The 14469-nt window shown below is 52.7% G+C and overlaps 1 protein-coding gene across 1 annotated transcript in view; it reads right to left on the bottom strand.

Moving 5' to 3' along the window:
• The window catches only part of Slit1 (slit guidance ligand 1), a 145550-nt gene that overhangs the window by 48784 nt on the left and 82297 nt on the right, over nucleotides 1-14469 (bottom strand). The window contains exons 5-11 of the mRNA XM_021151346.2: nucleotides 5296-5367; nucleotides 4231-4302; nucleotides 3755-3826; nucleotides 3260-3423; nucleotides 2119-2266; nucleotides 1677-1748; nucleotides 1208-1279 (exon numbers count right to left, since the gene is read on the bottom strand). Of these exons, the coding sequence (XP_021007005.1) occupies nucleotides 1208-1279; nucleotides 1677-1748; nucleotides 2119-2266; nucleotides 3260-3423; nucleotides 3755-3826; nucleotides 4231-4302; nucleotides 5296-5367 (672 nt within the window). The remainder of the gene's footprint in view (nucleotides 1-1207; nucleotides 1280-1676; nucleotides 1749-2118; nucleotides 2267-3259; nucleotides 3424-3754; nucleotides 3827-4230; nucleotides 4303-5295; nucleotides 5368-14469) is intronic.

The following is a 14469-nucleotide window of genomic DNA, read 5'->3' as shown; positions in this document are numbered from 1 at the left end:
ATCATTCCCTCCCCATAGGTTAGATTTCTGCAATTGGGGGTGTAATTTTGTTCCTGTGTTCACCCCCTCTGCCCTTCCCAACCCCAGTGAACCCCACAGAAGTCTGCAGAGATGCCCTTCAGAAGGGCCCCACGAGAAAGTAATTCGGTCTCAGATCCAAAGGAGAAACAGTCTCCAGGCAGGAAGGAGGAACATATTTTCAGAGAGATGTGGGGGAAAAAATAGAACGGCAGACAGCACGTGTGATAGGTGGTGGGATTGCAAGTGGTGTATTTTTACACTTTGATATTTGCAAAGTTTCCTGCACTGAGCATGAATGAGTCCTGTGTATAATGAGAGGGCGGGGGTGGGGGGTGGGGAAGAACACAGTATAAAGAAATCACGCGCAGTGAGGAGCGTGCATTTCACTCCTAGTGTCATCAGTCAGAGTGAAAAGCCTGCACGTCGTCTCCTCAGATATGGCTTGGAGAACCTTCCCAGAGGCGGGCAGAGCAGGGATAAGTCTAGCAGAAATCTAGCCTACAGGGAGGGTACATTCCTGCCTCCTGGAGATGGGCCTCCTGAGGTAAGGACCACATGGGGACCACAGAAGGTGACTTGAATGGGGGAGGAACTAGACGGCAGCCTACAGGAAGACAGCCAGACTCAAGACGTGGTCAGATGCCTGTCCCTGAGCTGTGCTGGAGGCTGCAGGGTAGAGATGAAGAAGAGGGGAAACCTGGGCAGAAAGATGAGGCCAGGGCTGGCTATGGTGGAAACAGACAACATGAGACTCGTGTCTTTGATCCCAGCATGCAGTTTCCTAGAGAGTAGGAAGCTGGCCTTGACCCCAGGAGTGACAGGGATGCGTTGAAATGGACCTTTGGTCTCTTCTACACGGACATGAGATCCAATGAAAAGTAACTGTATTCATATCTCACAGGAGAAAACAAAACAAAACAAAACCCCTATAGGCCACCCAAGGTCTGATCATCTCCACTGTGCCAGTGCGTGCTCAGGCTGTCATGCACAGTTGTGGGGGCTGCACACTGCACAACTTCATGTGCACCGTCCACAGCTGGCGGTACCTATCGGCTTGGATTCTCCTCCATGAGAAGGCATGCATAGAAGCTGGGAGCTGACAGCCTCCTGTCTTCCCTAACGTGGTTCCGAACCATCGGGAGCTTGGCCTGCTACAAAGCCCACCAGACCTGGGCGTTCTACTCACAGGGAATTCAAGGAGCGCAGGCCTTGGAAGGCGTCGGGTGCAATCTCTGCAATCTGGTTGTTGCTCAGGTCTCTGCAAGGGGAGCAGAGAGAAGGTGGCTGCCCCAAGGCTGCAAACCTGGTCTCCCAACCACATGGGGGAGGGAGACTCTTAAAAACTAAAAAGGCCAGCTGCCCACTCAGGCAAACACCCACAGGCTACTTTTTTTCCGTCCCAGGGCCCTAAGGCCTTTTCACTGGCCTTCCATTGTCACGATAAAGTGACAAGCAGCTTCGAACATGAGCCAGGCTTGAACTTGGTTCCCAGGGCCTCACAGATACTCTGCCACCTCATATCCCAGTCAACAGCCCCAGATGCAGGAAGGCCAGGCTGGGTCTGAGTCAAGGTCTGAGCCTAGGCTGTGAGACAGGTCTGGCCCCAGACTCTTCCTCCTGATAGCTGGAGACTGCCAGGAAAGGCCTGCACTCACATCCTGCGCAGCTTTCTGTAGGGAGAAAAGGCTCCGGGTGGGATGGATTTGATACCATTCAACTCCAGGCGGCTGCAGGGACAAGAAGATTGTGAGAAGACTGAGGGTCACCCTTAGCAACCAACTACTGGTCCCTGAAACCCCTTCCCCTGTGGGGCCAATATTGGTTAAGGAGATGGACACATGCTGTGATTTGAGCCCCCAAATCCCAGCTTTCTGTGGCTGAAGGGACCCCATGGTGATGCTACAGTAAGAAACCCACGCTGGCAGCCCCAGCCGACTGGGTTGGGTGTGGACCTTGAAGGGATACCCTCTCCTTCATGCTTGGGAGCTTCCCAGCCTTGTACAGGGAGCTCGGGAAACCTGGGAAAGCTGGGGTGCTACCTCCCATTGGCGGACTCTTCATTGGTGGACAGAACAGCCTGCTTAGCCCTGCACTCACATCTCCGTCATGGTCTCTGGAAGGTTAGCAGGGATGGCGGTGAGGCCCTTGCCACGGCAGTCCACGATGCCGCTGCTACAACTACACATGGCTGGGCAGGAACCGGACGAGAGGGTGCAGGCAGGTGCTCCCGCAGCCTCCCCCTGGCCTGCAGAGACAGGAGGTGTGATGTCAGAGAGCCTCACATTGCCGCTCCCCTGCCCCCTCCAGATCGGCTGCTGGGAGAGCACAGGTGGCAGTCTGTGGAGGAGGTTCACTCATAGGAGCTCCCCAGGGGTGCAAGAACAAGAGAACACACTGAATGTCTAGGGTCCATGCAACTACAAGGACAGAGCTGACGGCTCTCGAAGCTGATTCAAGATCAGCTAGAAAATTCTATTCTAGAGTTCTGAAGCTCAAATCACCCAGCCTTCCAGATATAGTATCCTCTTATCCATGGAATTTGTTTATTGAGCTCTGTGCTCCACACCACAAGTCTCACATGAACCCTCCTGCACCACCATTGGAGGATCCTTCTAGCATCCATTTCCTGGTAGAAATTGACATGGCTCAACTACTAAGTGTCAAAACCGGGGCCATGCCCACTGTGTGATGTCAGAACCCATGCTTTGCTACTCTTGAGATGCAGCACCTAAGATCCCTGACTCTTGTTTGTGAAGTTCACTTTCCTGGCATCACTGGGAGGGTCTCCTCCCCTTATAAACTCTCCCTACTAATGGCTGAACAGTATTCTGCTTTGCGACGATAGCATCATTGGTATCCTCACTCCCCATAGGGGCCGAGTTCTGCCGTTCCCATGCTGGAAGCCAAGGAAAGCAATCCACTAACACAGCTGTGGTGAAGCAGAGGGGGCGCCAGGAGGGGGGAGGAGGGAGGGGAGGAGCGGGAGTGACTGGTGTATGGAGCAGGAGAAGGCATGGGGTAGAGGGAGAGGCAACAGAGACTGGGACAGAAGGGGACAGACAGTGGAGGAACAGAGGGCACAGGGAAAACATGGGTGGGGGAGGGGAAGATGCCATAGACCAGAGGTGGTCGGCAGAGAGGAACTGACGGTGCGTAGACATCAGTGAGTGGTTGTGGGTGCTCATCATAAACAAGGGGGATGAGCCAGCAAGGGAAGGCCAAGGGCACGGGCACCCACCTGAGCAGCTGAACTCGCCCTTTTGCACCTCTGCCACATTGAGGCCCCGAAGGCTGGCGGGACCGGAGCACTGGGTGAAGAGTCCGATGGTGGGCCTCTGTCTCAGCCACTGAGAGAGCCAGGCCAGGTGACAGTCACAGAACAGGTGGTTGGAGTGCAGCCGGCTACCGGAGAACAGCAGCTCACAGGAACAGAACCCCGCCGATCCATCATCCATCTCCCCAAGCAGGAGTCCCCAACTCAGGACTGCCCCTTCCCAGCTCCCTGCTCTCCCTGCCTGCTCTATGGCCTGGTGTCATTGAGTTCCTTTGCCCAGATCACCCACCTCAACTCCAAGGACAAAACCAAGTCGTTTGTTGTCCAAGGAAAAACCAAGCACAAGGGACTTTGGTTGACTTTCAATTTCAAATCCCTGCCTACCCTGGCTGCCCCCTGGGCTGTGGAGGGCAGCCACACCCACACCCACACCCTCTTCTCACTGCCCAGGCGACTCACAAGGTCCGAAGCTTGGGCATATGGTTGAAACTGGACACAGGGATGGTGGTGATGTTGTTGTTGTTCAGGGTCCTGAAAGGGACAGATGGACATATTTAACACCTGCCCAGCAGGGATTTGCAGGAGACGTGTCTGCTCATATACAGCCTCTCACGCCAGCTGTGACATTTTACCTAGACAGGGGCCAACCCTGCTCTGGTTACCGAGGTGGAGGAACAGCCCAGAGCTGAGCAGGTGACTGCACTCTTGTCACCCCTGCCCGGGGTTCTAAATCTGGGAGGACAGGGTGCCAGAACTCAGAAGAGCCATAGGAGAAAGGCCAGTTTACACACACCCAAAAAAGCCACCTCTTAGCCTCCTGTTGGAAAGAAAAATGCCCAAACCTCCTGTTTGGGGGGACTTTGAGCAGCTGAGGTGTGACCCTGACCTTGAACTACATCAGCTCCCCACCCATGGCCGCCCTGGGTTTTACTCACAGAACCTCCAGTCCCCGTAGGGCACGGAAGGCCCCTTCCTCGATGCAGCTGATCCGGTTCTTGTCCAGCTGTCTGTAAAGCAGAGGGGAGCTGTAGGGAGGGGAAGCGTTGCCCAGAGCAGGGGCTTGAACATTTTGACAGACCACTCCATTATTTCCAAAGAGGAGAGTAATAATGTCAACCATTTATTTTGCATGTGCCAGTCCAAAGGAACTATCCATAAAAGCCGATTTCCTCTTATTTTCAGTTCAAACAATAAATCGAAATAAAAGTCCCATTACATTCCTCTACCCAGCCCCGTATCTCCCTTGGGAAGCAGGCATCCCTCCCTCACATTTTGGAGACCACCTAGAGTTATGTTGGCAGCTGACAAATGAGAGTCATCCAGGAGGAGTGGCAGCAGGGGCTGGCAGACAGAGTTCTGCTGAATGCCAAGTGAGATTGGCTAGCCCTGGCTACCTGGAGCGCTGCCGTCAGGGCGAATGGAAGCTGTGATCTGAGTTCAGTGGGAAAGAATGTGCTGATCGATTACCGATGTCTGCCACAGGCATGGGAGGGGGGTGTGTGTGACAAGCATGCCAGGCATTTGCCATTTCTGTTTGTAGCCAGACCTCAGGAGGTGGTAAGCCTGGACCGGAATAAATTTGAATACTAATAAGCTATCACATTTAAACAGTACCCAGCACAGTGTACGTATTTCCTCATCTCATTTCAACCTCAGAATAAGCTTGTGGGGGGCACATTGTTTTCTCAAACAATATAGGAAGGCTCAGCAATGTTAACGGACTTGCAGCAGCTTTGCAGTATAACTTAGAGGAGACTAAAACCAGCTGCTAACCCCAAAAGCCAGAGGACACTGGAGAGCTAGGGGCTGGGAATGTGGCCTGGCACCTCATGGTTCATACTCCATGTCCCCAGTCCCCAGAGAGTACACTGTCAGCACATATGGGGCTGTCACACAGAGTCACCATCAAGATGTGGTTCTGCCTATTCTCTCTAAGGTGGCTCAGAACACATGGTACAGATAGGGGTGTGCCAGGGTGACCATCCCAAGCCTCTACTCACAGATTTTTGAGGTCTGTGGCTCCCCGAAAAGCCTTCCTGGGCACAGCCTGGAGAAAATTCTCACTCAGGTCCCTGGGGGGACAAACAGAGAAAGAGAGGGTACCAGTCAGGAGGGTCATGGTAATAAGAAGAGAGGTTCCTGGCCTCATGAGTGACCCCACTCCAGAGTCTGGATGGGCTCTTAGTTGCTTTGTCAACTGGCTGAATGAGTAAATGGTAGTTAGGAGTTTTCTGTCCTGGCAGACACTGGGACACTGTCCCCAGTCACCTCCCCTCTGGGCAGAGGTGTGTAGCTGTGATCAGCACTGGCAGGCCCCCATGGTTGGCCAAACCCCAATGAAGCATAGGAGAGAGCTCTCCATGGCCCTCTGTGGCCCTGGCTTCCCCTCTGTTTTGCTGTAAGCAAGCTGTGACTGCTAGAGGATGGAGGAGACAGAACCAAGTGACTCACCCGGTCCTGAACTAGGCTGGCTCTGATTCCAAGTCTACTCTGGGGGATCACAGAGCAAAAGAAAGCCTGGGCCCCTTGGGACCATGCCACAAACCAAGGCTCTATGCCCACTTCCTGCAGACTGTTCAGTCCCAGCTAGCTCCCTGCTGAACCTAGCAATTGTAGGAGAAACCCAGGTTAGACCCCCAATTTCTTCAGAACCCAGATCAACTTTTTTTTTGTCTTGGTTGTTTGTTTTTGAGGCAACTGATGATACAGTCATCAGTGGGCAATTGAAGGTTGAGGTAGTGAAAGCCTTCAGGAAGGAGAGACAGGACACGCCGACCGTAGGTGTTTCTGAACCTACATAGTGGTAGACCGTCGGCTACACTGTCTCCCCTGTTCTATGTGTGAAATGCATAGTCTCGGCCAAATGCTCTCTAAGCATCCCACCAGTGGGACCCCCCACATGTGAGGGCTCAGAGACACATGCTGTGGCCTGAAGATAACCTCATCCATCCCTGGGCTGGAGCCTAGTCACAGAAATGACGGTGCTGGGAGATGGGGCCTGCAGGAGGGGTACACCAGGGACAAGCTCTCAGGAACAAGACTGGAATGTAATGGACAAAAGCCCCAGAGAGCTGGTGTGAAGGCCAAGAACCTGATGAAAGGGATTCCCATGGTGGACAGAGAGAACTGATTCCTGCAAGTTGTCTTCCGACCTCCATGTTGTGTGCCATGGCACAGGTACCTCTCCTCCAACACACACAGACACACAAACACACACACATAGACACAGATACACACACACACACACACACACACAGAGGCCCACATACAAACACACACAGACACCCCTCCACAGACCTCCCCCCCAAAGAGGCCCCCCACACACACCACACACACACAGACACACACAGATACACACACAGAGACATACACACACAGACCCAGACCTAGACAGAAACACACACACACACACAAATACACACACAGACCACCCCCACAGATACACACACAGAGACATACACACACACAGACACCACACAGACACATACACACACAGAGACACACACACACAGATACACCCACAGATACACACACAGACACAGACACACACAAAGATACACACAACAGATCCCCCACAAACACACACACACACAGAGACACATACAGACACACAGAGACACTCACACACAGAGACACTCACACACAGACACACACACAGAGTAAGTAAATTAATGCAATGGAAAAATTGTAAAAGCAAAGATGCCTTGCACAGTTGCCAGCCCCAGCGCTGTTAGAGGACACAATAGTGTCTGATTCCCGGGAGTCTGAGTGCAGGCTCTCCTCACACACCAAATTCTGAATCTTGACACTGAGAACCACAAGAAATAAGTTCCTGTTGTTAATGAGTCATCCAGCCTGAGGTGTTTCATTACAGTAGAGTGAATAGATTCAGACACGTGTTCTGTGAGGGGCTTGGCTCTTTGACCAAGGCCCTCGAGATCCCTGAAGTGAAGGACCAATGTTAACAGAGGCATTGGGAGGTGGTAAGAAGATACAGTCAAGCCACTAGCCGCCTTTGACCACAGGGAAGCAGGGAGGTTCAGAAAAGATAAAGGCAGGCAGGGAGGTGTGCCCTAGAGAATGTGGGGTGCACAGAGAGGTGTGCCCTAGAGAATGTGGAGTGCGCAGGGAGGTGTGCCCTAGAGAATGTGGAGTGAGCAGGGAGGTGGTACCCTAGAGAATGTGGGGTGCACAGGGAGGTGTGCCCTAGAGAATGTGGGGTGCACAGGGAGGTGTGCCCTAGAAAATGTGGGGTACAGAGGTAGGTGTGCCCTAGAGAATGTGGGGTGCACAGGGAGGTGTGCCCTAGAGAATGTGGGGTGCACAGGGAGGTGTGCCCTAGAGAATGTGAGGTGCACAGGGAGGTGTGCCCTAGAGAATGTGGGGTGCACAGGGAGGTGTGCCCTAGAGAATGTGGGGTGCACAGGGAGGTGTGCCCTAGAGAATGTGGGGTGCACAGGGAGGTGTGCCCTAGAGAATGTGGGGTGCACAGGGAGGCAGCAACTCCAGGCAGCCCCTCAGCACAACACAGCAGGCAGCTCACCCCCAGGCAGAGCCTGAGAGAGAGAGTTCTAGGCCGCTCCCCACTATCTACTTAATCCTCTCCTCAGCCAGGCAAGAAAGGTTTGTTATGTGTATTGATTAGCCAATCAATTCCACCCAGGCCTGTTCCATGCAGACTTTACAGTAGCTTGGCGGGATTTACAGATCAGCAGGAGACCAGGTGGGAGGGCTCAGCAGAGAAGAAACTGCAAGGGCAGGCTCTCTGAATGTGCCCTGTGATTCACAGGCATACCAGCCAGGGCAGAGTAGGGGCTCAGTGCTTCCTGAGAGCCAAGGAAGGGGGGTCAGCAGCACACATGATCTATGTGTAGTCTAAATGGATCCGAGTGTCAGGAGTCCAGCTGTTTGGGCACTCAGATAAGACAGGAATTCTCCCGGGAGTCTTTATTAAAAAAAAAAAAAAAAAAAAAAAAAATCAGCCGGCATCATGGTCTCAGCAGTAACCCTGGATCCTTACAATAAATGGGTTTTAAATGCTTCTTATCACAGCACTGGGTCAAAGTGTGTCTCAGGAAATCAATTCTGCAAGCACTCATACCAAGAAGGAGGACAAGGGATAACTGGGAGGCCTGGCACAGTCTGGAACAACTGGGTCAAGGCAGAGCCTGCTAAGACTGGCCAGAGAGGTTGATGGCCGCCGACTGAAGCTCCCAGAGTACAGAGCAGATAGAGCGGAACCCTGAGGGCTTTGGGAGAGATGGGGAGGTAACCCCCCTTAGGAAGCCCAGACTGGCCCTGGCCAGTCAGTCCACAGCAGGAACCTTCTCTCCTGTTTAAATGACCAAACGGAACAGTTTACAAACCCAGAAGAGGTGGTATGAAGGCCAGCAGGAATGGCAAGTGTTGGTCAGTCTCAAAAAAAAAAAAAAAAAAAGATGAAGATTGCTGACATCAAAGGAAGCAACGGGAAGATTCCTGGGTTCGACTGTTTCTGTCGCACACCAGCCATGGGCCCAGAGAACCCAAGAGGGCTTTGTGGGATGGACGTTGTCTGTCATGCAAGACCTGGTGAGATCCCAGGAGTACACAGCTTAGCCTTTAAACCTCATTTCCATTTGTCTGACAAAAGCGGGGCTTTTGTCCCTCCTTTCCCCACACGGCATCACAGTTGTTCCCAGAGTTCTGGCCACTAGGGTGCGCCAGAAGCCTTCCCTGTATTTGCTATATAGCTGCTGCGGTCTCACTTTTTGCTACATTTGACTTGCCCTGTGACACTTCTGTGGTCTTTTGTCACCACTCACGTCGACCCCCCCACACACACCCTCCCCAGCTAAAGTTGCTCATCTCTGCTTGCACGTGGCCTGTTGGAAATCCTCTCAGCACAGCCTGGACCTTTCCCAGCCCTCATCCTTCTGTGCTTCACAAACTCAGGGCACCCAACCTTCGTCCATGGTGTTGTCACAGGTCCCTCAAAACGAGAACAACCAGATGTGCATCTGAAGGATAAGAGGACCACTGGGAGAGCAGTGCATGGTCTGGAAATTCCAATCAGAAGAGACCACGGGTGCACCCGGAGAGAGAAGCGAACACATGAACAGGACCCTCATCACTGGCTGGGAGGAGAACAGAGCCTGACCAAAGGAAGAGGTTTCTGATAAGGGGGTCAGAGGGGCCAGCAAATGCTGGAGAGCCAAAGTATAGCAGGAAAACACCCACAGTGTATGTCCCTGGTGAGGCATTCAGCAAGAGCTGGCTGGGTCACATACATAATGGGCATTGGGCATCATGAACCTAAAACCCTTCAGCTTTCTTATTTCTATCTACACACCTTTCCCCTAGTTTCCAACTGTTCCTTCACCTATACATTCCAGTGTATGCACGAGCGGGGGCAGGCAGGCACGCGCGCGCACACACACACCACACACACACACACACACACACACACGCAAGCCTCCTGTTCAGCACCAATTCAAAATAGCAAATACAAGCATATTGGGTTTGCGTATGAATATTTAATTACCATCCATCTCTCCCTAATTCACCAATGGCAGACATCGCTCTTGCTCCCAGAGTATCCTGAAGTTGGCGCACTCACTGCAAAGGCTCTGTAACCATAACTGAACGGAACCAATGAGGATACTCAGTGACCCTCCCACGTCCTGGCCGGAGCAAGGGATCAGCACAAGGATGCAGCTCCAGGGATGCAGACACGGGGCAGGTAGGAGTCTCTGCACTCCTGGAGCCCGCAGTCTCTGTTCTGATCTGTCATGCAGATCAGATGCCTCCTAAAAGTCAGCACAGAACAAGAAACTGGTCTTGTGGATGATGTCATCTTGACTCTGTTCTTCCCTTCCCATATCTAGATGGAACACTGTGCGTCTAGCAAGGGATCTGGGCAGCCACTGAGGAAGGTAAGAGTCTATCCTGGGAAGCCCCAGAGAAGGGAATCTGTTCTAAGAAATATGGTATGAGTTCTATAGGCAGAGACTCCCCAGGCTATCCTGTATCCCACCCCTAAGGTCCTAGGACTCTGAGGAGGCAGCTTTCCACCCCCCAGTCATCCCCCACTGGGTATGGGAGCCCATCCCTGACTTAGGCACTGTCCCCAAGTGCCTGTTACAGCCATACTCCACACTCTGACAAGCAGGGGAGCGAAGGTCGGGACCCCATGTTCTTACTGCAAATCCCCATTAGCTCCAACCTCTAACTCGTCTCAGCAGGCACACTGCCTCTGAGGGGATTAGTGGGGCCCAGTTGGGGCAAGGCGTTGGGCACCAGCCAAGGCCTCACTGAGCTCTGGGTTCTGACATGGATCTGCTGCCCCACTGCAAAGCTCTTTATTCTGTGGCTCTTCAAGCTGCAGGGGGCTTCAGCACAGTACAGCGTTCCAGCGCACTTTATCCGTGGCTTTCTGGTCATCAGACTTAGACCTGGGCCTGGAGTACAGCGAGCCAGCCCTGCACGCACTGAGCTCCTTGGGCAAGTATTTGATCCCTGGAGTGTGTAGGGGGTTGATTAGCCTCTTCTTCAGAAAGTGCAAAAGCAGAGGCATGCATGGGAGCCCTCAGCCAACACTGCTGTTAGGTCATTGTCATTGGGGCTCTGTGAGAACATGGAGCCTGGGGTTTGGGAGTCCTACTAGTTTGAGCTGGTCTCCAGTCAAGACCCACAGGAAGTTCTCCCGTGTCTAGGAGTGTGTGCCACTCACTCAGCCTGCCACAGGTGGCTACTGTCCTGCATATGACATCATCTCACACTGTTAGAATGAAGGGGATCAACTACCACGAACCCAGAGGAATGGCTACGCAGGCCACCCCTGGTACCTGCGCCAGTACCTTTTTGTTACTAGACAGGTAGATTTTCGCCTTGAGCAAGGTCTATAGCAAACTAGAGCATATTAAAGTTAGTAGGCTTCATCCGGCAGAGAAGTACGAATGCTTTGATGTCCCCACCTAGTGCTGAAGCAGACTGCAGCTACTGTGCCCAGACATCACTTCAAAGCAGCGGGGGTTCCAACACCTCTGCTTTAGTGAGGGAGAAAGGAAAAACAGCTCCTGACTTCTCTCCTGAGGCACAGGCTGCATGCAGGAAGGGGTGGGGGGGTCTGCAGAGGTGGGGGTAACCACCTCCTTCACTCACTCTGCAGGCCTTTTCTGCAATGCAGCTGGGGTTGGGGGCAGGGGAGACACAGCCCAGCTCTGTTTAGCACAAGCCCACCTTTGGGTATCTGGAGGTGTCCGCTACACACTCACTACTTGCCAAGGAACTTGTTCTTACAGTAAGAGGGAGCCCCAGCCTATAGCCTATAGTCATGGGGATTACAACCGCCAAGCTCCTAGGGCAGTCTGGACATCACCACCATAGAGTGGCTGCTTTGAGTCGTTCTTCTTGTCCCCTCCTGATTTCTGAGGGCCCAAGGGACCCAGACACTGCCATCAGCAGAAACCTCCCTGCCTGCCCACCTGGGGCCACCAGCTCTCCTGTGCAGCTTTCAAGCACCCACCCCACCCAACCATTCATTCTGTAAAAATCTCACCAAACAAAAGACTAAGTGGCCTGGCTTGTTATACCGTAAACCATCCCGTGATACTGACTTGACCCTGGGTTGTTTGCCGGGCAGCTGTGAACATCAACTTCCACAAAAGAAACACCCCAAAAGAGATTTCCCCACCACCACCACCAAAGCAGCCTTCTCTCATAAGCTAACTGACTCAGCCAAGGCAAGGTAGCTTTGAGGTTGGAGTCCCACTCAAATGAAGGATACCTAGGACACAAAACCGTTCCATCTTATACTTCTGTGGACAGTCAGAAAGTGGCAAGCTTGGTTCCCAATCATGTGGTGAGAACACAGTTCCAGATGTTGAGAGTGGTTGATAAGGTGGCAGAGAGGGAACGGCTGAACTGGGAAGTGGGTACCATGGTCAGCAGCACTGGACTCTGGGGTGTACTTCCCAGGGTTTCTGGTATCAAACTCCATAGTTGGATGCCACAACTCCTGCGCTGGGCTCCAGAGACATGATCTCCCAGTCACATGGGAGGACGGGAACGTGGCACTGGAGCACACAGACCTCAGAAAATCAGGCCAAGGGAAGGGAGGTTGGGACTGAGTATGGGACCCTCTGGCAGAAGTCTGGTTGCCTTTCTTACTGTGTTTCAGGAAGGAATGAAGATGGCCCCCGGGTTGTGTTATAAAGTAAGAGGAAATCAGAGGAAAAGCTTTAAAAATGAAGCCAGGGTAAACTATCAAATAAGAGAACACAGGCCAGGCATGGAGGTATACACCGTTGACTCCAGCACTTGGGAAGCAGAGAAGCAGAGGCAGTTGACTCCTGCAGCTCTGTAAGTTTGAGGCTAGCCTGGACTATATAGCCAGATCCAGGGCAAGGCTATATAGTAAGACCCTGTCTCCAAAGTGGTGGGGACACCTGCTCTGCATGGGCCCTGGGGTTGTTATAGTGGGTCCCCTGAGTGAGGCCAAGCATTGGCTGATTCTGAGGCTAAGCTAGGAGTATGTCCTTCCATCCATCTGTCTGTTGCCCCACCCCACCTCCACCTTGCAGTCTCCACAAAGAGAAGGCTGTAATGAGGAAGAGCAAGGCTCTCTCTCACCTGTATCCTCAGAGGAGGCTGAGGATACAGGTCACCTCTCCAAGGCCAAGTCACAGATAAGCCAGTCAAGGGACCAACACCTTTCTTTGTTGTCTTTAACATTGATTTGTTGTTGTTTGTTTGTTTTGGTGTTTTTGTTTCATTGTTTTGTTTAACATTGTTAAACAACAAGAGCTGTTCCCTTGGTCGTGTGGCCTAGGGACTCCTGGTTGCTTGTCCTGGCTCCCTACAGCTACAGTGGGTAAGCTGGAGACAGGTTCCCCTCAGTCCAAACACCAAGAGCTGGGGCAGAGAGCAACAAAGCCGGGTCTTCAATACTGTGAGAAACGCAAGCCAGGAGACTCCCAGAGAGTTAAAGGAATCAGTCAGTTTGACGAATCGATCTTTGGACAAATCGGCCAATCCCTGAATTGCCTTCGGCAAATTGGCTTTTAGCAAAAATGACATTTGGTAGATTGTTCTGTTTCTGACACAGCGATGCTTTTACAGGGCAATTATGCGCACACTCCCAGCCTGGCACCAGGGCACAGAAACCATTCTGCAGATGGTAGACCCACCCACCTCACACACTGCTCAGTGCTTAGATGAGCTGAGCCAACGTGGGCGTTAGAGCACTGAGGAAGACGCACACTGCCCTGCCTGCACATCCTCCCTGTGGCCTCTTCCTTCACTCAGCCCATTTTGACAGAGAGAGCAGATTCTTCGGACAGCATCGGGGCAGGGAAGCATGGGTTAATACAGTTTTTGAGGAAAGAAAGCCAAGCAAAGGAGCAACAGGGCCCAGTAAGGAGAACCTATGCTGTGCACCAGGAGGCTCTGCACCAGGCAGGTGGCCAAGCTGCAGCAGTTGACAAGAAGCTTCTTCGGCAAGAAGCTGGGACTCTTGCCAGTGTAGCGGGGCAGCCAGTGCCAGGATAGATGTCGTGGAAGGAAGGCCAGTGAGCGTCATATTTCTCTCGTCCTGCTTACCCTCAGTCTTATCACTAAAAGCCATGTCCCACTGTTCCCTGTTCCTGTTCCCAGTCCCTAACAGAACCCTGACGTCAGGATCATCGCAGGCAGAAAGTGGGCTCTGCAATTGTCCTCTCAGCACAGAAGGGAACCCTTGGAGAAGGAAAACACTTAGCCATCCCCAGCTGGCACACAACCAGCCTGCTACAGGGGATATCTGCCCTCCAAAACCCAGAGTAACCAGGAGAGCGCCAAAAGGGCTAGGCAGAGAGCTGTCCCTGGTCCTGAACCTCCGAGCCCCCTCTGCTTACACACCTTGGATCTCAGCCACTCTCAACCTTCCTTATCTAGTCCAGATACAGTTTAACCAGCACCTTTTCTTTTCCCCAAACTCACAGAGATTGCAGCTTGTAACATGTACTAGGTGTCTGAGAAGTGCACGGTGACCCTGATTCTCAGGGCAGACGTGTGCAGATCACAGTCCACATCATTAAGTTTCTTCTAGGTGGGGGTGCAACTCTCATCTGGGCCCCCTCCATTGAGGCTAGATTGGTCCCTCTTGTTCGTCCAGATGCAGCCAGTGGAAGCAGGTGGTGAGATGGTGTCTGGCA

Source organism: Mus caroli, unplaced genomic scaffold (assembly GCF_978045245.1).
Source record: "Mus caroli unplaced genomic scaffold, Mus_caroli_1 scaffold_20, whole genome shotgun sequence".
NCBI lineage: Eukaryota > Metazoa > Chordata > Mammalia > Rodentia > Muridae > Mus > Mus caroli.
The sequence above is the reverse complement of the archived record's forward strand: the minus strand, read 5'-3'. Positions and strand labels throughout refer to the sequence as shown.